Genomic DNA, 22,479 nt, shown 5'->3' with positions numbered 1-22,479 from the left:
ATTTCTCGTCCGTCGACATTCTATTGGGCCCACTCCATTGACCATCAGGTGCAGTGGGGTCACTATGCCGATCACATATAAAAAAAATGATAAAAGGTATGAGAGTTATTCTCAATGACTATTTCAACACAGCCATTGTTTTCTATTGACCCTTGTAATCCTGGTCCCCGCCTTTTAAGCTAAGTTCAAACTAGCATGTTCTACCATTCATTTATTACGCAATAAAGCTGTATTTACACGAGCAGCAATATTTAAATAATTCCATACATATGCGACTCGCCGCAACTTTGCAAGCTTCAACCAGTTTGCTGTGAACATAACTCCGCTTTAATATGAGTCAAACCCAACACTGTGTATTCGTTCGGTGCATTATCGATTTTGTAATATGACGAAATAAATTACCTCATTCCGTGCAGACATGTCAATGCACCGTCGTTTGGTTTGTCGGTGCTCAGAATCGTGCGCCCATTGGATAGTATGGAGAACGATAGCAGCAATTCTGACCATACGCCTGTTGAAAACAATTACTCATGTAAACAAAAAATTTGCGTCAATTTTAAAGAGCGTTGAATCTAGAGTATTAAAAAGTTTTAAAATGGCAGATAATTGTGAATAGCATGAATAGGGGACCAATATTGTTGAAGTAAAGCCATTGTCTTACAGAAAACCCATGTGCAGTAACAGGTTCCGTCTGTATTTACGAAATATAACAATGTGACGGTCGTTATTCTTATATTTCTTCATCTTTAATAATATTAAAAGGATATTCATTATTAGCATTACGCTAAAAAGGTTAATAAATTGGTAAATTTTCAATTTAATTTTCGTATGGACAAAAATCAAATCGGCAAAAATAAGTAAAAACAAATCAACCGATGAACAAACATTCAAAAACTACGGAAGTAAAGCTTTCCGCGGAAAATTTATATTATTCTTTTATTTCTCAAGATTACACGGAGCGATTGGCGTCTGACTTTTGCAACCAATTGAAAACTATGCAGAGTTAAAGTTAGTTCTTTACCTATATTAGTAAAGAACCGGCGTGGAGTCGAGCCGTGGCCGGTGAACTTCGGATAAAAGTGAACTTTACTACAAAAGTCTGCTGGCGATTTAATTAATTTCCTTATTTCAAAATTTCTTTGAAATAAAAACATTGGCATGCAGTGGCGAAGCGTCCATACAATCCGATTCCTACCGGCTTCCCTTTTAGGTTTATTTACGTTTGTCTTTTCTGTAAAATTATCATTTTTTTTTAATTTTGTTTAACCAAGACTTTTTTTTTCGTCACGGGTTACCTTTTGAAGAATTTCACCCTTCGCCACTGTTGGCATGAGATTAAGAGATAAATAAATTACATTATTGGCTTCGTACCAGGATGTGTTGGCTGTGAGTAAAATTCTTTAATCGTGTGGGTCAATTATTATTATAGTTTTTAATGTTCCGTAAGCAAAGCAAAGACATTTACACTGGACATGATCCAACTAAGTTTGGATCATTTATTGTTGAAATATATAATTCAAGTAGTTAAAAAAGTTTCTGACGTAATATTACTCCACCAATAATATGAGAATCCCCCCATCTTTTAATAGTTCGTATGAAAGATGGACACTTCTCATATATTTTGAACACAATAAATGTAATAATGAACGCTACTGCGCAGTTTTTCAACTACCTAGACTAATTAGGACCTTATAATTGTGTAGCGCGTTCGTTAAGATTTCTTCTCTCTAAATCAAGTTGGCTAGACTGTACCCAGTTACGTACTTAGTTAGGCAATCACGTAGCCCATCGTTTAGTACGGTTATTCTGAACACGTAGTATACATGCTGTAACAGGAGAAGTTTCTGATGTCAAGTAGAACATACAATACAAGCAATAAAATGCCAACATTGATCAAACAAAGAAATATCACATGAAAGTATTTCGCTCAATACTAATATTTTTTTTATTAATTCGAAGGGTTTCCCCCATTTTAATTTTATAAACTGTCAGCCTTATATATGTTTACTCTGTAAATTTCAATTAAAAATCTCTTCGACATGGTACGTTAAATTGAATTCGTAGCTTACAAGGTCAAAAATTATTTTTTATGAAAAATATATGTAATATGATAATAAATTCAGCCGTAGACGTGAGTAAAGGTGTAGGATTAATTAACGTCCGTACGTATTTTTAAAATCCAAGTTTCAAACGAGTATGTGGACTTGAAACAACATGACGAGAATGACAAACTTGACGACATCACAAAATCGAATATATAATTATCTTATTAATGATTTATTAGTAAGTTATGCTTTTTCTGAATTGTGACAGCGTCTGGTAAGCCATTGATATCGGTGCGGCAACATGCACATTCCATATTTTGCCGGGAATTAAAATCGTTCTCGCGGAATAAGCTTAAAAATCAATAAGTTTAAACATACAGCGGTCGCCAGCCACCGTAATGAATAAGCTGAAATAATTATAAAAAGGTTACTGTAAAAAGCGGTGAAAGATTTTTAATTGTAATTAATTGAAACAGTTTTATATCTGCGGTGCCGAGTGCGTTTAAAACGTAGTTATTTTTTTTTATTTATTAAAGACCAGCAGTGAGAATTGCAGTCGCTAAAAATCTATAAAACAAAATTATAAAGTGGAAGCAATTGAGCTAAGAATAGTAAAATATTCTAAATGTAGCTCTCATGCGACATTACTCTGACCTTAATAAATGTATTTGCAGAAACAAAAGAAGGCCAACGAACGCTTTGAACTCCAAATGAACATAATTTTCGTGCAAAGATCGTTTCAGTGAGACCGTGGAAATCTTATTACTGATGTTGTCCAAACCTTTTGTTAAAGTCGCGGGTAACAAACTCATTAGATCTCATTTTGAGACAGTCCGAGTGCCTTTTCACTAGTATATTTTACGTAATGCATGACAATCTCGAATTATTTACGTACACTCAGTATTATTTAAATGAAACAATAACTTTAATGTATGTGAAAGAAGGTTGGGAAATGTTTACATACACTAAAAATTTCCATATACAAATAGAAATAAATAACTTTTAGTATACTTTTTACTTCAATTTTATTAAGTAAGATGTACTTTATTACTATATTTCTACTTATATACCTAAATAATATTAGAAACAAATATTATTATTTTTGCCGCTGTACTAATATATAAATTTGCAATGCTGTGGTCTCCTATAATTGAAGAGGCACGTCACATTGCTAATTGTACCAATATTACGACATTGTATTTATTATACGCCGCGTATCCTTTGTTGGAGGTTCTTAAATAAATAAATAAATTATTCGAGGTTTTATTAGACTGGTCAGTGCTAAAAATATAATATTGATCACAAATATTACAATAAATTTACACTAGATTCTTCATCCACTAGAACTTTAATGCAGAGTCACATCATCAAGTATTTTCAAAACCAAGGCCACTGAACCGTAAATCGCCATTATTTGTTAAGTAGAAAATATTAATTAAAATAGAGTACATTTTCCACCTAACCTAAAGTGATGTTAATAACAAGCTGCACACTTTGATCTAGACAGAGTATGAAAGTACGGTTTTAACTCAACAAATTGTGAAGTTCACATAAACTTGCGGTCCTCGAGAACGTCAACGAACCTCCTTGCGTATGAAATTCAAAACTAACTTGTCAATTGGAGTATTTAAAATACATTTTGGAAACTTGAACACTTAAAAACAATATATCTTTATTGATTAATTTGTGTGTTGTGTTTACATAAAGTAAAAATATAAAAACAAAAAAAAAGAAAATACATTATCTTTAATTTGGCGAAAATCGTGAGTATGGAATATAAAAAAATATACATTCAAATTCGTAATCTACATTAATATTGTACTTTAATTATGTTAATAAGCGTTAATTTAAATAAAGTCTTGGAAGTATGAAATTAGGTAAACATCTCAAAACTTTTACAATAACGAATTGAAAGCATTCGGAAAAACTGTCGGGAACGCTTAACATTTTTCTGTTTTCCTCTAACTTCGGGCGAATTATTAGCTCAGTAGTTCCAAATTTGTTTTATGCGATGAGACTTCTTTGATTTATACATAGTTTATAACTTTACTAACGCAATACAAAAGTTTTTACTGTACGCGTATAATTGACCCTCTATGTCTCTTTTGTTTTCCGAGTTCACAAATTTTATTGCATTTATAGAACGTTCTTTAGCTACAAACACAAATAAAGTTCCTGTATAGACTTTAACATAGGATATTATTGTCATTTGTCATTTATAATGTCACAAACATTTATTATGTTCAAGGAAAATCAGTAGACTAGAAAATTTTATACTGCTACTCACGTACACCAATGATTGATAATTATTACTCGAAAGAAAATCATATTCGATATGAAAGTAGTCTGCAGTTTGTTAGTTGCGATACGTTTTATACCTATAGTATATATAGTTCTCTTCTATTGTTTACCTTTTCAGGAACATCTGATCTGTATTAATTTTAACGATATAGATATAATGTTAAACGAAATTCACAGCCTCGGCTGCATTGCCAAGATTTCGGATTCAAATCCCGAGTCGGGAAAAGTGCCATGGGGTTTTTCTACTCAGTATCAGTCCGCAGTCCGAAGTTTGTGCCCGATATAGCAATGTGATCTTGTCCTATCACATTATGAAACGAAATACAACATCGTAAGTGGATGCAATTGTTGTACGTCTGAATTGAAATCGATTCATTTGTTTTGATATATAGCAAAATGTATAATTATGTTTACTTTTTCGTCTAGTTTTCTAGAACAAATAGTGAAGGATAAACATCGTTATATTCAAGAGTAACATGTTCAAATGGCACACTAGTATATCTATAATAAATGCCGACACAAAAGGCAGGCAGCAGATAAATGAACATCGATCAGCGACTCACCGCAGGTTTCCCGCCGGAGATCCTTGTCTATATTGTTGGAGTCTGGCTTTTCATCGGCTCTCGGCACGCCGTTGCTACCCTAAAAATAAATCCCCGATAAATCGTATAACATAGGCTATATAGTATTCACTAGTCTGGTAAAGTCGACTTTTTTCTATAGTTAAGTCTTTATTTTAGTTGAAAACTCAATAGTATTTTATAAATGAAGGAATTATAAAAGATGAAACAAAATTACCCCTTCATTTAGATTACGGTCTAAAATCGTTCCCTCAACATTTCCGCGTATTTATCTTTGAAAACGTCTTTTAATTAATACTTAAACTTAATAAAGTTGAAGTTCTGAATGCTTTAATGAGATATTTTTGGTACTTTATCTCCCATTTTGTAGAAATTAATGATTTATTGTAATGACGTACAGTAACTAGGTATTATTATTAATTAATTATAATACATAATGGTAGAGCATGTTACACGCATCTGACTTGTGTAATATGTTACAATCTGTAATTAGAAGAGTGTTAGAGGTATCAAGATCTATGTTTGAAGTACTTACGTATACAATGTGTGAGTTGTCAGAATTTCTATATATAAATAATATTATAGCGTCAATAAATTGTTTGATTTTATTAATATACTTGCTTTACCAAATTTAAACCGATAATAAAACGTCAGGTAAAGTATATTATGTCCGTCAAGGAATAAGTGCATTCATTTCAATGTATTTGATTTATATAAAAATGTATTTTTTTTTAAATACTGGTGTATTCACAAAAATATAATTTGGGTAATTAAAAATGTCTTTTAATTACCCATACTTTTTATTCCTTTTTATAAAGGCAATTAACGACATGGTATTATTTGAACTTGGGTCGTGGAATACTCACAGCTGGGTTTCCAAATAGGTGTAGTATTTTTAAGAGAATGTAAGGGTCTTGCCATAGTGGATGTCAAACGATACCAATTGAAATATTCACTGAGCCGGCGAATTGTGCGATAACTTGGAGCGGTGTCGGTTGGACGGCTCGTTGGATTTTTCCATTGCTTCATACCATTGTGATCGTTTCGTGAACATTTACAGTTAAATACCGTGGTTAAAAATGTATTTATGTGTTATCTGTAACTAATTGATTCTTAAATTCAGTTATGATAAAACTAGACAAATGCTTTATTATTCTTGAATTAAGACTGCCGTAGATGAAAAATTTATTAACGTAAGAACAAGTATTACTGGTTTATATAGTTATGCGATGTCCACCTACAATATACTTAATGCCTATGGAATTAATTCTTTAACCTCTACAATTGGTCATAATTTCCCCGGGACACAAAATCAGGAATATAATGAACCATTCTCACGGTTAGCATTTGTAATCTAGAGTTTTTGAGGTAAAGTATATGTGTCGAATAGGTAGGCATAATTGTGTCGACTGACCGTCGATTACCTATGATTTATCAATTTGTGTCACTTAAGTGTAGTAGTAATTTTGCTGGAACCGTATAAAAAATATTCTTTATTTTTTACCGAAGAAAACAAAGAAAACCAGTTCTTGAAATGTTCATATTACAAAATGCCGTTTGAGTGAAATTAATTCGAATTTCTGACGGCAAACGCATTCACAAGTCGCAGTCTACGTGCTGAGTAGGTGTAAAAATGCATGTAGACCGTTGATTCCACTGTGTCAAGTGGCGTCTATTGTTGAACGTAAATTTAATGGGGCATGTTAATTCTTGCGTATATTATTAAATCTGCTATAAAACATTGTGACTTACTCATTAAATATTCGAGTGTAGATATTACTAGAACAACACAATAAATACAGAAATATGAATTAAAAAATCGAATTGATTAGCCCTCGAAAGTGTAATATAATTTTCAATAGTAATATTAATTTCGTATTAAATATAAGTTTCATTACAATCCCTAATTTTAGAACCTAATAGGTATATTATATTCTTTTACTCTGTGTAAATATATATTCAGTTATGGATATATGTATATAAAGATATTAAAATCTTAAAAAAATATTATTTATTTCTCCTTCTCTTGAAATATTGCCGGACATGACAAAGTCCACAATTATGTACCTGACTGTACTATTCAAATGTCTTTTAGCAATAATTGTGCAGTGCAATAAATTGCAATGAAAATTGTGTTATCGAAAGTACCAACTGTTTGCTTATGACTGTCGTTATGGGCGAGCTCCAGATCCTTGTCCTGGCTGGTGAGGCGGTACTGCCGCTCCAGATAGCCCTCGTACAGCGACGCCACCAACATCACCACACCCACGCACACACACACCGACCTGAGGGACAAAAATTTTGTCAATATCGCTCGTCCACAACGTAAATTAATTTTGCTAGTAAATAACAATTTTCATCAATGGAACACGTGTAACCTTACAAATTGTAAACATATATTTTTAGATGTAACAGCTTTAATCCTATTGAACGTTTATAAGAGGTTGAGGATTAACAAATTATACAACTTAATATGTAACTAGGGTACATAATATACACTTAATAAAAGGAAAATGTCAAAAAAAAAAATTACGACCAAAAATATTTATACGAATCGGAATGTTAAAATGAGAATTTAGCTCGCTTCAACTTTTAATACTTAAACGAAAGTTCAATGTTACCAGCAAGTTTATAATTTTATCAAAATTAAATTAATAATGTGAGGTTAAATGCCAGACAAAGGTTAACAATTTATGCTAAGCCACATAAGTAAATATCATTGTTATTAAGGTAAAACTGGTTAATAATAGTTTATTAACCTGTTTTACGTTAATAATGATATTTTCTTAGCTATAAGTTGAAAAGAAAAGTTATTTTTCAAGCTAAAAAGGGTAGGGTGGATGTAAAATGCATACCTTGGCAATCAAAGTAGGAAATTATATTCTAATTAATTGAAAGCTATAATTGAATACTGGCATATTATATTGTTTGGTAAGCGCTTTTTTTTAAGTTTTTATCAGTCAATGTATCTTATACAAATACTTCTACGGAATTAAATTTAAATAGATAAATAACATAACAAAAACACACTGTTTTACGTTTAGGTTATTTTTTATTTTAAAACAAACTAAGTCTCTGTATAAAAGTAAAGTATTTAAATAATCCTAAAAATGTTTGCTCTGCTAGTTAATCTAATGGAGCAGCCAGAAGTTAAAAAATATTATAAGGCGCTTAAACCCAAACTTCATAAATATTTTCAGTCTAATTTATTATATCTATGAGGCTGGTTAGAGTGTGAATCTCGATTACGCAGTCAGTCAATCGTTTATTTTAAATATTAATTAACTATTACTCATAATTCACTGCCGCGGACTAAAAATATTTATTGATACAATTTATTATCAAGCTTTCATTTTTTTTTACTGAAACCGTAACTTCATTTCGCAGTAATTCTGTTACAGATTGCGATTTCAAAAGTTGTGTTACATATTCACAAATGAGGTTTTATTAATGGTGTTCGAAGCAATAAATCATTCTGAAACAGTGAGATTAGGGCGCGCCGCTCCGTGGCTAACCAATATCCCGCATCTACCACTTTGTGTTTGCTCGCTAACTTTATTGGAATATCGGAATAGATTACATACATAGCTGTATTACATATGTAATACCTGTAATCTTCGTTGGGTTTTTAATAAAATATTCTGAAGCAGTCCTTTAAGGATACAATGTTGTCAAATTAAAAATAAAATGTATTTTGTACAATGACAATAGTATGAAATAAATTATAATCTATTCATAACCTAATGTGTAAAGTTTACATATAAAGCAATTAGTGTTAGCTATTACTGCAATATTATGTAATTTACAGTTTTTACTTGTGATATAGCGGTCAAAGGCAATGAAGATATGAGTGTACCTAATTGAAACTACGTTTATTTAACCTCTAGTTTCGTAACATATTCAAAAGTTTCGAAATTAATTTAAAATATTCTTGGGTATTGTTTGAAAAGTCATAATTTTCCTTATAAAAAATAATGAACATCTTAAATTTTCAGCGAACCAAATATCAAAGCAAAATTAAAGTATAGAAGTTCACTTTACAGCTTTTAAGGAGAAAACGAATTGAATTTTTTCCGATAAAAGAAGTTTGAGGTTTCTATGCGGCTCTGTTCCAATTCCGCCTCAACAATTCCAATTCCGGTGCGATAGCCGCACAAGTTTCATTTTGGAAATGATATTAACACGTTGAAAGTGCGATCGCCAGCGGGTGTTACGAACGCACTCGTCTGTGAATACTCATATTACAGGTGGAACTAGATTTTGCTTTAAATACCTATTTATAAAGAATAAATCATTTATAGCTATTCGAATTTTGAAAATAAAAGGGTTAATGGCTGAAACTATACTTGGATCTGAACTAAATCGGGGCTTTAAGTTAATTCTTTTATTGTGTTACAGAATAACAGTGCTAGGATACGATTCGTTTTAAACTCTGTATTTGGAGTATTTTATATACTTAGGTAACAAAATAAAACACAGGCTAGTAACGAAATTAAATATATAGATAACGGAACGTGTTTTATAAAAAACTCATTATATTCTTATTATATTCGGGGGATAATTAATTGTTTTAATAATATGTCAAGTTAGATGCATAAACATATGGAGCATTACACTAACTAAGGCATGCGGCATTATAGTAAACATAAAGCGACTTTGTACTAAGATTTGCTTTGTCTGCGGTTAAGGGGCGCACTAAACTTCCTTCGTAATGAAGATGTATATCAGTCTTAGCATTTCCTTATGACTTCAAAGGCAGAAGGAGCTTCCAGAAAACCGGGAAGAATGCGCAGAAATTATTATAACAATTTAACCAAACAATGTTTTAGTTTCGCCTTTTAATCACTAGATTAATTACCTAAAAGAAAAAAACAGAAATTCCGTTTATGTATTATGTAACCTACGTGCGATAAATAAAATATGAAACTTCACAGTCTACATGGACGTTAGAAATAGTTGTATTATATAAAGCAGTTCTTTATTAATTCACATTAAAATCTCACCCAATAATAAGCAATTTAGGATCAGCAAACACGTCATAGGCGCCTGGGACGGGGCGCACTGTTATGTGTTGGAAAGAAGCGGTGAGTCCGGCGGCAGAGGCTTGCTCAGCTGCTGTAACCTCGGACGCCTTCAGGAGAGAGCTCAGAGCGTCCGCGCTGCAAGACGCTGGCACACACTCGCCAACCAGCATCAGTCTGCTCTGCATAATCAAGATATTAGTTTGAACATAAAAGAAAATGGATATAGCAAATACTTTTACCTAAGATTTCAAATGGGACTCCTGTATCAGGGCAGTAGAAAGTAATGGCAAACTATAGATATCACATTTAGTTTACTAACTCTTGCTCGCGGACTCACCCACACAAAAGTGCCTTATCGAGGTAAAATAGACTCCGAATTATCTGACGACCCAATATAATGATGAGCGAAGTTTACGTGAATCATGAGCCAAATATAAGCTGAACAAAATGCTTCCACTACTCGGGGAAAAAACTTATAATCATAGAAAACAGGTCCACAATACCCCACTAAAAAGTTTCGCTGCCGATGGTGTGGCACTTGTATCAGTGGCCTGACTAATAAAACTTTTATATTAAACTTCACCACATGTAAGAGACAGGAAAATGTCGTATCTACACGTTGTACGGTCTGCGCTTAACGCAGGTGAACTTTAATTGAAATTGCTTCACAGAGACTTCAGGGCTTTAGGTATTAAAATGACAGCTAAAGGACTTATCTCCACGAATGTTGAATATTTTATTTAGAGTTCCGTATTTCGTTACGTAAAACTGGATTCTACGTTATGGCACTTTATTGTTCACCTGTCATAACAACAGCTTGATATACAAACTCGTTTAAAACAGATTATTATCCAAATGTAAAACCTACAGCTTTCTACTCATGTCGTCAGTCATTTCAATGCTATGACTAAGCAAAAATTTGATTAACTTCCTCCACATAAAACTTTGCAACAAAGACGAAATTGCTTTTTTAACTAAATAGTTTACTTGAGGTAGGTGGTCGTTGTCCAAGGTGAGGTTGATCCTGGCGACATAAAATGCCAGCGGGAAGGGCGGCGTCTGCGCATGGTACTGCGACAACTGCAAGTCACGGCAGGCGTTCAGCGAGCCCAGCCAGTACTCGTTGCCGAACAACACATTCGGGCTGTACTGACCTGACGCGTCAAAGACTGGAATATAAAATGATCAGTTTGAATATATATTATCTTTAGTTCCGACATACGTTTACATCTTACTAATATATAGTAAATGTAACAGTTTGTGGAGGTGTTTAGATGTTAGTGAGAAGCAAAAACGACTTTTAATCCCGAAAAATACACAGTAAGATTTATGATCTGTAAAAAGTGTCCCACGGGAACGAAGCTAAGATTAACACGCATTCTATATTAAAAAAAAAACAATTACTCCTATTTATGTTATCCATAATGTTTCTATTCCAAGAACCTCTGAACTGAAACGCATTGTGCCAAGTTTAATAACTAGCTTTGTAGCATTCCCTACGCAGGTGCTACACTCCTATTAACATAAACCTCGCGCGAATTACATTTAAATTTATAAGGACATATTTCTAGCATTTGTTAATTAAAGTAATAGCATTCTAGATTTATGTTATAAATCATCGGATGCAATCAGCGAATATGTCCTGAATATATGTGATGCCATTAGGTGTTACCTATTATTTGCATGTCGGCTAATGTGAAAATCCAAAAAAGGGTTCCTCGTTTTATTTGAGCGCACAAACAGCTGCACGATCTTTTTTACAATCACAATAGTGATTTACCGTCCACGCTTTTCATATGTTAAGACTTTAATCCTCTGTTATCGCTGCCACTGCTATAACTCCTAATGGAATTTGCCTCAAAATACCGGTCAGTGAAGTAGTTAGACCGTTAAAAGTTTTTGTTTTTATTTCAGTACGTTAATTAAACCGGTAAGTAGCTCTAATTCTAGAACATGTAAAGCCTTGCGAAATATAGGGCAAGGCGAAATCTTGGAAGGTCATCAGCAAAATATACTATTACGAGGTATTCAGAGTTAAACAAATTTTATTTTAAATTAAAAATAACGTAATAAAAGTTTATTTTTGTTTAAAATTGTAGTGGGAATATATAATACAGCCAATTTATTATTCTGAGCCCATAAATTAAGATTAAAAATCATATTTCGCGAGGACTGATTACGTTGAAGAAACATTACTTATACCAATTTTTTATTTGCCTTGACATCCTTCATATCTCATAAAAGATTAATTGCGCTCGAGTCTCTATGGAAATTATAAAGATTTTCATAATTTGCACTCGCATCGAGAAGTAGATGTTACTTTATTTCAACACATAGAAATAAAAAATATTTTACTGAGACGTAAATTTAATATTTTCTTGAAATGACAATGACCAATGAGACAAGATTTTTTAACAACACGCAAGTAACCAAAGTCGTGATATAACAATTTCACTAGTCATATTACAATTAAACGGTACATTGTAATTGGATTTCATTTCTTACTATTTAACTGCCTGGTTTTAATGTCATTGTAACGTCACGGGGACACTTGTAAGAAATTATTGCCAATTAATGTACCGTTTAGTTATAATATGACAGAATATGACTCGTGAAATTGTTATATCACGACTTTGACAACATACCTGCGACATATACAACATAATTTCCGAACAAATAAATAATAACCTATATAAAAATGCATAAACACACTCAAAGCAAAAAATTGCGGAGAAAATGTTAGTAAAGTTGGTGGTTGATTATTCTCGGAGCTGTCGCGGCCGCCGGCCCGGGTATCCGGCACGTTTCCGCTCACCTGCCCGGACGCAGACGCCGGCTGATCACGGGACTCTCGGCACACCGCTATTTATTACCTCACACGTTCAATTAAGGCGGCGCCCTCAGAAAAACGGCGCGCTATCCGTGTTTTTAGAAGCATTATATTTGAATTTTTTTATACATATAGAAAAAAAAAATAAAAATCATATTTCTACAATTTAAAACCTTTATTTGAGTTGTTTAAATTTTTTGTTATGTGGATATTGTTTCATTAATTTTATAAAGAAAATTACACTAAAATTGTTGATTCAGCGAATTTCCTCCTATTAGTATTAATTTGCAACCAATACTATTAGACAGACAATTAAACGAGGAACATGGGTAGTTTAACATTTACGAAAAGACCTAAAAATGTGTTCATAAAGCAACTATTCCTAATTTTTTGCATATTTCCGCCCTTAATTGTACGCCGTAAGTGTATGAAAACAATTATCAGGGCTGTCTGTTCGGGGAAGGAGCTCAATACCCACTCTATTAACCATTTATTTTTAACACCCTAGTTGCGAGTATAATATAAATCGTTTGAAATGCAAATAAATCTGTTTCTTACAAACTAGTTAGACAATTTATTTCTCAATTTGCTTACTTCGTGGGTTATTTTAAATTGAAGTGATGGTGATGAAAAACAAATGTCAAACGAGAACATAGTTTAATGTATTTTTTATAGCTTGTTTTTATTTCATTTGTTTCGGCAATAAACAAAAGTAATGGAGACGTTGCCTATTTTTATAGTCGACAATTAAAGTTATAATCCTAAAAATCCTATTACCGAAGAATGAGTTCAACAGCTCAATATACGTTTTATATTCGTTTAGCTTTATTTATTAATTATTTTAAAAGACTTGGATGTACCTTAGAAAAACATAATAATACAAATATCTGTTAAAAAAATAAAGTTCAGCAATACTCTTTACGACTCTTTAGTGTCCTTATTCTGTGTGATAATGTAAACTCGTATCGCGGCCGTGTTACGTTATGAACTTAGCGTGGAATGGTATTCTCTATACCAATTTCTATTATCTTAAATGCAACGGTGTGCGTTACGTGCTTGTTACGCACTGTCAAAATAACGTGTGACGTAGAGAATAAGGCCTCTGGCATAGTATGTGGTCACTAGCAGGTTTGTTGAGTAGTATCGTTAGGTCTTGCATATGATCTTATATGTGAGTCGGTCTAAATCGGTACCAATTCTATGTATTCCTATTATCAAGAAACTGCGTGTAGTCATTGTTATGAACCAATTTAATATAGCTAAAGCCATTGAATCTACTGAATGTTATGAGTGCTACTTATGTAAAAAAATATTAAGTAACTTAGTTCCTACAGTCGTCTGCTATAAAAAGCAATCTTAAAGGTAATTATGTTTGTTTAAGTAGAGGAATTTTGGCACATCAAAGTCATGCTTTATAGAGCGAAGAAATACGGAATACAATTGGGTGTGTCGACCTGGGTACCTGAATAGAGTATGCTAGAGATTTGATTCCGTAGCCATTCGGTTCTCAATCTTCGATTTTCCGCCGCAATGGCAGTTCTGTTCATCCTTCCTTTTCAATTCATTACGATCGTAAGACAACATTCTATAAGCACTAAATTCGAACATGAATATAAGATGTACAGTCACGCTTACCAGATTCTAGTCATGTATAGTTCTGACTCCACATAAAAATACAATTTTGCGAAAACATCTCAAAGCAACCTTTTTCCCTGACTTGCGCTAAAAAACGAACACACTACGTGAGGATGACTGAAAAACACGGATGATAATAAATAATGTACAAGGGAGGTACCGAATCAATTTGTTCACACGTTTTCTCCAAATAGCGCAATAAACCTTCATGAAAGCGTAATGTTAGTGAAGAGCAAATCCTTTAAACCGCACGCAGGTACTTCTCTCGCTCATAAATGTTTAATAAAATATACTGGATAGCACTACTCCTCTACAGATAGGTAATAAAAGTATGTAAATATAAAAATCACATTATGAATTTTACAAAACTTTTGATATTCCGATATATATGTTACTAGTAACACTAACAGCGCTTTGTTTTGTTAATGCTTTAGGTGCATCGAACATCGAAGTAACCAAGATACGGAGGATTATGATAAACTGATTTAAGTACGTAATTAAATTGAAAATACATATTTAACAATTAGATAAAAAGAACTTCCTCGATGCAGATTTCAAAACAGTCTTTTTTAATTAATATTTACTCAGTCTATAATTTCTTTGCATATTATACTAAACTAAGTATTTTTTAATACGACCTGCAATAAATAAAGAACGTCAAATAAGCTATTGTTCCATATACCGATACGGTTGCGTACAATATACCGATATAAAAGCTAAATAATGTAGGTTTTACTCATGTTGCGAGGTGATCACACTTGACTAGTTCCACAAGTTTGTAGCGGTAATACGTTTATGCCAACTTATCAGTGACCAACTTAGCAAATAGTTAAAAGCCTTTCAAGAGTTAAACTGCCTCTTACAACTTCAAGTAATGTGCGTCTGAAGATAAACGAACGTAGCTTCGTCATTGTCTAAATATTATACCTACGTATAAAGTTAACAACAGAAGTTGCCAAATGTAAACATTGCTAGTTTTTAAAAACATTTTATAATACAAAATTAAGACAAGAGTTTATTACGTATGTATCTTCATTAAGTAAATATTATCTTATTTTTCTATTCTCATCATGTGTCTTATGCAATAAGTAATCAATTGTCGTTTTTTAATTGTCAATATACTTTACTACCTACTATCTCAACTCTGATAGCACCAATATAAACCTAATTGGCATCTCGATGTTATCGACTAACAAAATACCATTGTAATTTTATTAAACATGTTAAATGTTAAATAAAGAAATAAATAAATTTAAAAATTATTTAAAAGTTTATAATAATTATTCATTAAAATGTTGATAATATTTAGCGTTGCGTGGGGAATCTACATGGCTTTTCGCCTAAATCTTTTATAAATCCTCTAAAAGTAAGGAAGGCATGCGCCCAATTCATCTCATCATTACACAAATGTTTTCGTTTCGGTTATATTTCAGAGACCCTTATCAATGTCTGTTACATTAACTTTTAGTGTGCAAAGAATATCATGTACTTTATAGGATATTTTGTTTCGTTAAATCTTAATTAGAATAAAGAAGGGCCGGTTTCGGAAAACATTAATCTTGATAATTATACCGTATGATTCATTGTTATTTGCATTTTTTTTATTAATAAACATGAGAATGTAATTATTATTTTATTCGGTTGTTATATTAATTAAGGTACGTAGTCTGTAATTACGGTTGTTTCATAATAACTTTTAAAGTTTAATGAAAGGCAGACGGACTCAAGGCGGATGACCAAATGGGGCCTAACTTAACCAACGTGAGTTCCAAAATAAAAGTAATAGGATTATAAATAAAACTAAAATTATTTTGATGTTTTATAATGATTGTCTATGAGCTTATATTTCCAATGTAGTCATAAAGCGTTAATCGCGTTATATTTGAACTTTGTTACTGTAAAATCACCACAAACCTATATAATAATTTGTTGAATAGAATTTAATTCGATCGCTACGTACAGGTATTTTTGACGCCACAATGCTACAGACACGCAGGCAGGCACAGCGTAAACCTTACAACACCATTTAAGTGCGAAAGTGTTGTGCCTCATTATCCAAAGTGTAATCGGAAAGGAATTGTGCCCGAAGTGCAGCGACGTGTGGCCATCAGTCCTCAGTCAGTGTTGTCGCGTGCTCAGTCAGGGTCGGTCAACGACCTACTTCGCGGTCAATTCTGCATTCACTTGCTTATTTTTCATATGCATGTTACGTAAAAGTTGCCTAACTTGTAAACTTTTACGTGGCATTGCTCTAAATCTTTAACAAGGTCCATCTGACAGCTACTTTGGCATTAAATTTGTAGGCGTCGGGGCATTAAAAGAGCCAAAACATTAGGGGAAGATTCATGAGGAACGTAGAGGTCTTATTTGTTAAGGAGGTTAAATGGATTCGCAATAAGTAGGGTATTATTTAACCATTTGCTATACAATAGTTCGTAATATTGCGAAGCGTAATCGTATATTAATCATTTTTGTATGAAACATTGTGATAATTTGGAAGAAAATTACCAACCCATTACCCAAAATTCATATTGTATAAATCTTACTGAAAGCTGTTTTTTGAGGGCGAACGTTACAAACCATTTGTAATCGCTGCTCGTCCTAAATTATGTTCGCACGATTAGTAAATTATTGTATGAGCATTTTGAGATGCGATTAAATCGCGCGATTAAAGCATGAGCAGTTCGTGCGAGCGATGCCAATGAGAGCATGCAGGATTTATATTGCCAACAGGGCGGCGGCACGTTACACCGGGGTGACATTGATACTTGACACAATTTTTAACCCTCGGTTTTAGGCCGAAGTTACTTTTAGTTAACACAGTGCAGTACGCAACAAATTGTTTTTTGCTCGTTTTAATATTAATTGATAAATACAATTTCACATCTGCAATTTTTTTTTATTTCAAAACTTATAAAATGACAGACATCGTTACCACACTATATTCCAAGCGATATATATAGTATACTAAATATATCTGCCCTTCTCATTACCTATATGTTTGTTTGCACAATGAATGGATCAACTAAATATGAGGTATTATGGCAAAAAGCCTTTTTTCCTTTATGTGTGCTGTAAGACATCGCGTCTTGGTAAATTTCATGATTCTAGGTCAATGGAATAGGTTAATCTGTAGAATTTGATTCCCTTGGTAAATCGCAAAGTATGCGTCATAAACGGTCATAATTTTTTATTCTTTAATAGCTGAAAGATACCATAGACTCGAGTATTTGATATAAATTTCATCTTGACACTTCTACGCGTTCTTAAGAAAAAGAGTCTTGACTGTCGGCAAAAATGTGACTTATAAGGGTTATTTTTGTTAAATCTTGAGTTTATAGATCATGAAAGAGATCTTCACAATATAGAATATTCATTTAAATTAAATTTTAAAAAGTTTAAAGGTCCCAAATACACAATTGCGTAAACATAATAAATCATACAGTTTTGCGTCGAGCTTAATATGTAAATATTTTAATGTTTTCAAACTAAACCATAAATTTATTTAATAATCTATTCTTTTGTTTACTGTAATATTATTTCTAAAACTCAACGAAATTAGATATTAAGATCAAAGAGAAGAGGCAATAAAAACATTATGGAGATCTTGTTTCCTTTAACAATTTACCAGGAGTAGGAGAAAAATATACTAACATTATAATTCGTCAATAAAAGCTTATTTTAAATATTTAATAATTCCAAGATTATGTTATATGTTTTATGTAAATCACGAACTTAAGCTTAATTGAATAATCTTTGAAAGTTCGTTAGGTTTAACACGAATATGTTTAAATTCGATCAACTGTCGCAGACTTAGTTTATATATTTTTTAAAATAATAAAATGAATAATTTGCGCCTTTTGAAATTGTCGTAAAACTTTAACAACGTCAGAGTTAAACGGTTGGATTTTTTCACAGCGCGCGCGGATTTCATTGAAAGTGCACCGTTCGTTAGGTCGGCAGATGTACACACCAACTCGCTAATTGACCGACCATATTTCATGAATCGAAGGCAGAAATGTATATTTCGAAATATTAAGCAATTTCCTTGAATTATGTGTAAAAGTTGATAATTGGCCGAGTCGTTTGCACCACAGTATAACTTGAAATCATGTTCATTGACGCAACCACAATTACAACCAGCATTAGCACTCTATTTGATTTAACACCTTAGGGTTGACATTACTTGAGGATTAGCAAAAACATCTAAAGGATAGACTTCGGTCAATATCAAGAGAGTTACTGTAAGATTTGCAATATCGTAGCTTATTTAAAGCCCGAACAAATACAATCTGCTAATATAGTTCGGCCGCAAGCAATGTTAGAAGTGCAATATATTATCACCTTTCTGTCTTACTTATTTATTTTCAGCCTCTAAAATTGAGATAAATATTAGTCATTATTTCGTGTAGTTTTATTAAAACAGCACACTGAAATCTTCGCATAATACAAAATAAATATATATATGGGTTGTTATAGATCTATTATTAGGTAGAGTTTGTTTCTTTAAAATTATTTATCGACTCTTATAATTCTTTCACTAATGAGACGCTACATTATTCTTGAATGGCTACTTTCCCGAGAACAAGCTTTTATCAAAACAGATATTATAACGAATATATTTAGATGCACTGATGAGAACCTATTCAACAAATGCGGAAACCGTTAAACAAATACTTTATATCGACAATATCGGCCACGTGAGTGTTACTACACGCTTGTGAATTAATCAGAGCGGTGTGGGCTCGCAACGGCTGAAACATACCGGTATATATGTGCCAATCCAATTACAGAAGTGAATGATCTCGTTACCGCGGCGTACTTTTATCAATACCCTTGTGGATTGGATGTACGACATAAGGGTTTTTAATTTTATACTTAATTGATCAAAATATTATCACATTATAGAGATTATGTTATATATATTGTGTCTTGTACAGTCATAAGTAGCTAATTTTAAAGTGTCTTATTGTGTTTAACTTCACCACCACTCCTTGGGATTTTGGTCATTACAATGACGAAACACATTCTAAACAAAACATTAAGTTACACAACGCGTGACTATGCGGTTTTCTTAAGTTCTTTTAGCATACCGGATTTAATTTTAGATACCTCCGATTACGAGACTTCAAAATGTTTACAACACCGGTCAGGCGGGCGACAGATCGTAGATTATGTCATCGGAGCCTGTTTGACCAGTCAATTCGCCGTGTGAGTGAAATGAATAGTACACTTTCACGCGTTACTTGTGAAAATTGAATTTACACGTTATGCTAGCACTACACATGGTATACTTGAGCGAATATGTGCGTTATCTGGACAATGCAACATCAACTTTGTGCACAAAGAACACAGATACAATATTGCATTGACGCAAAATTTTATTAAAGGCGCAAATATTTTGTAAATACGCGTGAGGTTTTGCGTAAGCGCGTTGCGGTGCGCAGACGCAGTTAACGCACGCGTCGGTAGCTCTATTACTATGATTATTTACGCTAGTATTAAAAAAATGGTAAGTTCGTCCGTTTGCCATCACACAATTTGTTCTGAATGGCAATCAGTCGTCAATGCGCAACAAATACGTTATAGACTAATATCTCCGATATACAATAAATTACAACATCCGGCCATCGTGCCCACAATCCCTTAACGAGTGGCAGGAAGGCCATAAGGAAAACTATAGAGCAATCGTCGCCTCTAACCATACCGGTAATTGAAGCTGTTGTGTGTTACCGAAATTATTGAAATGGAACACAGAAACACGATATATATTTTTTGCACAACGATCGAATACCTCTTCTGAGAGTCAACCCAGGATTGCCTATAAATAGTACCACTGCACGTAACTTTTAATTACTTCACCGCATTACACCGTGCTAGTCATCTTCAGACTAAACGTTCACGTAATGGACGATAACTATAGTGGGTTCAATATCTTTTTGGTTAACGATGTTGCTTGGTGACACAAAAAGAAAATGCAGTGGAAGCTACCAAAACAGTGTCACGTATAGGTACGAGTTACGAGAGATATTTCAATTAGTATTTGCTTCTTTTAAAATTAACAATGAATTTTGGGTGCCTTTCATTCATCATTTGTTAATTCAACATTCATCTGAGAAGTTCTCTATAGGAATTTCGAAGGTGTGTGAAGTCTACCAATCCGCACTAGGCCAGCGTGGTGGACTAAGGCCTAATTCCTCTCAGTAGTAGAGGAGGCCCGTGCTCAGCAGTGGACAAGTATATAATACAGGGCTGATATTATTATTTATTATTATTTGGGTGCCTTGGTGGCGTAGTTGTATTTCAGTATAGCTGTTAGGTTTTTTTACTCAGTATCAGCCCGGAGTCTGGAATATGTGTCTGATATGGCGATAGGCTTCTCCTTTATGACACCATGGGATGGAATATATACGACGGAAAGTGGGTCCACCATTTGCGCCTCTGCCTGCATCTACGAGGTAAAAGGTGTGAGTGGGAAAAACATTTTAAGGGTACGTATAGTAATACGATAATTGATATACCTATTAAAAATTTCACGTAACGAATAGCAAGTGAAACCTTGCCACAGTTCTGGTTTAGCCAGCTCATTCGTTTTCTAGATAAAATGTAATATGTTTTGTGAGTATTTTATTCCCAAATGGTTGCCAGAAATTGCTCTCATAATAGGAAAAATCCAGATCCGTATTAATGAAATGTTCGATTTGTTTGATTGTAAAACAGAGTGGAACAATAAAAGCGTTTTTATATAACCTACAATGGACGATATTTGTATGTACGTAGGACATATGTGTATTTCAAAGTTAGAAAAAAATGTACGTGTTATAATATTATTTTCAAAAACAAAACAAATTAAATGAATAGACATTGTTAAATCTTAGTCACAATTGTTTTTAATTCATGTTAGAAGATAGCTATTTTCATGTTTTAAATTTTGGTAGTATGTATTGAAAATTAAGATTAACACTATTATAACTCAGTATAAACGTCCAAAAAACTTGAAACTACAATGATAAATATTCGTATAAATATCTCTATAAAATTCCTTGTGAAAACATTCTAACATTGACATTTTTATAAAAGAATTCGTGTAATACTTGAGCAAAAAATCTAAGAGAACATGTTTTGTTCTTTCTTTGATGATAAGGTAACTGGCAAGGCCGAGACAATAAAATTATGACTGACAAAAAGGGCCATAAAAGGAGGACAAACTCATTTTGTTGTGAACAGAACCTGTATAACAAAATATGTTAGAAAATGTAAGAGAATCTTGTACAACCAAATTATACTTGTTTGTAATATTTTTTTTATTGCAGTTGACGTTGAAACTAGCATTCCACTGACCTGATGGTAAGCGATACAATCGCCCAAAAACTGTAGCAACATCATTTAGAATTTTGAATAATAGGGTACTGTATGGCACTCCACTGTGCTTTTCACCCAAAAACATAGATATTTAGTCTCATAATACCCAATTACGGTGGCTACAATACCCTTCAAACTCGAACACAGCATTGTATGCACGCTGCTTCTTGGCGGTGAAATTAGACATTCCGGTGGTACCTCACCATGCGGCCACTCGCATACGAGACACCTACTACTAGAAAATCAGCCACAAATGTAGAAGAAACAATTACAGTGTACTGTACTCTACAATAGTATTTCTAGTTAGTAGTGTCTTTTAATATCCGATTAAAAATATATTCTGAGTTTAAAACATCTGTTTATTTTACAAATGAAAATATTTTGCATTTAAATATTAAATCCCAAAGTTATAATCATAAATATTCACACAAAGGGGAGTCTATTCATATCTAAGTTATGTTGTTTTTGTTTGCAAAGTGACCCCGACCACAATCAGCGAGCGCTTGAAATCAAAGGTAGGAGAGGACAAAGAAAGTGGAGTATTCTGCCATACACATTATGTATAATGTATACGTAATATATTTGGGCAAGAAACACTCAGACTTGTTTGACTTAATTTGTCTCACAAAAATGACGTAGTGAAACGCGAATAATTATAGAAACTTCAGTCGTATTTATGACGTAACCATTGATATTAAAAT

The 22,479-nt window shown here is 33.0% G+C and overlaps 1 protein-coding gene across 1 annotated transcript in view; it reads right to left on the bottom strand.

The window, feature by feature from the left end:
• LOC115441874 (nose resistant to fluoxetine protein 6) overlaps nucleotides 1-22,479 on the bottom strand; it is a 57,783-nt gene that overhangs the window by 15,554 nt on the left and 19,750 nt on the right. Inside the window, exons 3-7 of the mRNA XM_037444924.1 lie at nucleotides 10,939-11,120; nucleotides 9,931-10,130; nucleotides 7,080-7,212; nucleotides 4,910-4,988; nucleotides 403-511 (exon numbers count right to left, since the gene is read on the bottom strand). Of these exons, the coding sequence (XP_037300821.1) occupies nucleotides 403-511; nucleotides 4,910-4,988; nucleotides 7,080-7,212; nucleotides 9,931-10,130; nucleotides 10,939-11,120 (703 nt within the window). The remainder of the gene's footprint in view (nucleotides 1-402; nucleotides 512-4,909; nucleotides 4,989-7,079; nucleotides 7,213-9,930; nucleotides 10,131-10,938; nucleotides 11,121-22,479) is intronic.

This window comes from Manduca sexta, chromosome 28 (genome assembly GCF_014839805.1).
Source record: "Manduca sexta isolate Smith_Timp_Sample1 chromosome 28, JHU_Msex_v1.0, whole genome shotgun sequence".
Taxonomy (NCBI): domain Eukaryota; kingdom Metazoa; phylum Arthropoda; class Insecta; order Lepidoptera; family Sphingidae; genus Manduca; species Manduca sexta.
This window is presented reverse-complemented; position numbering and strand designations above follow the sequence as displayed.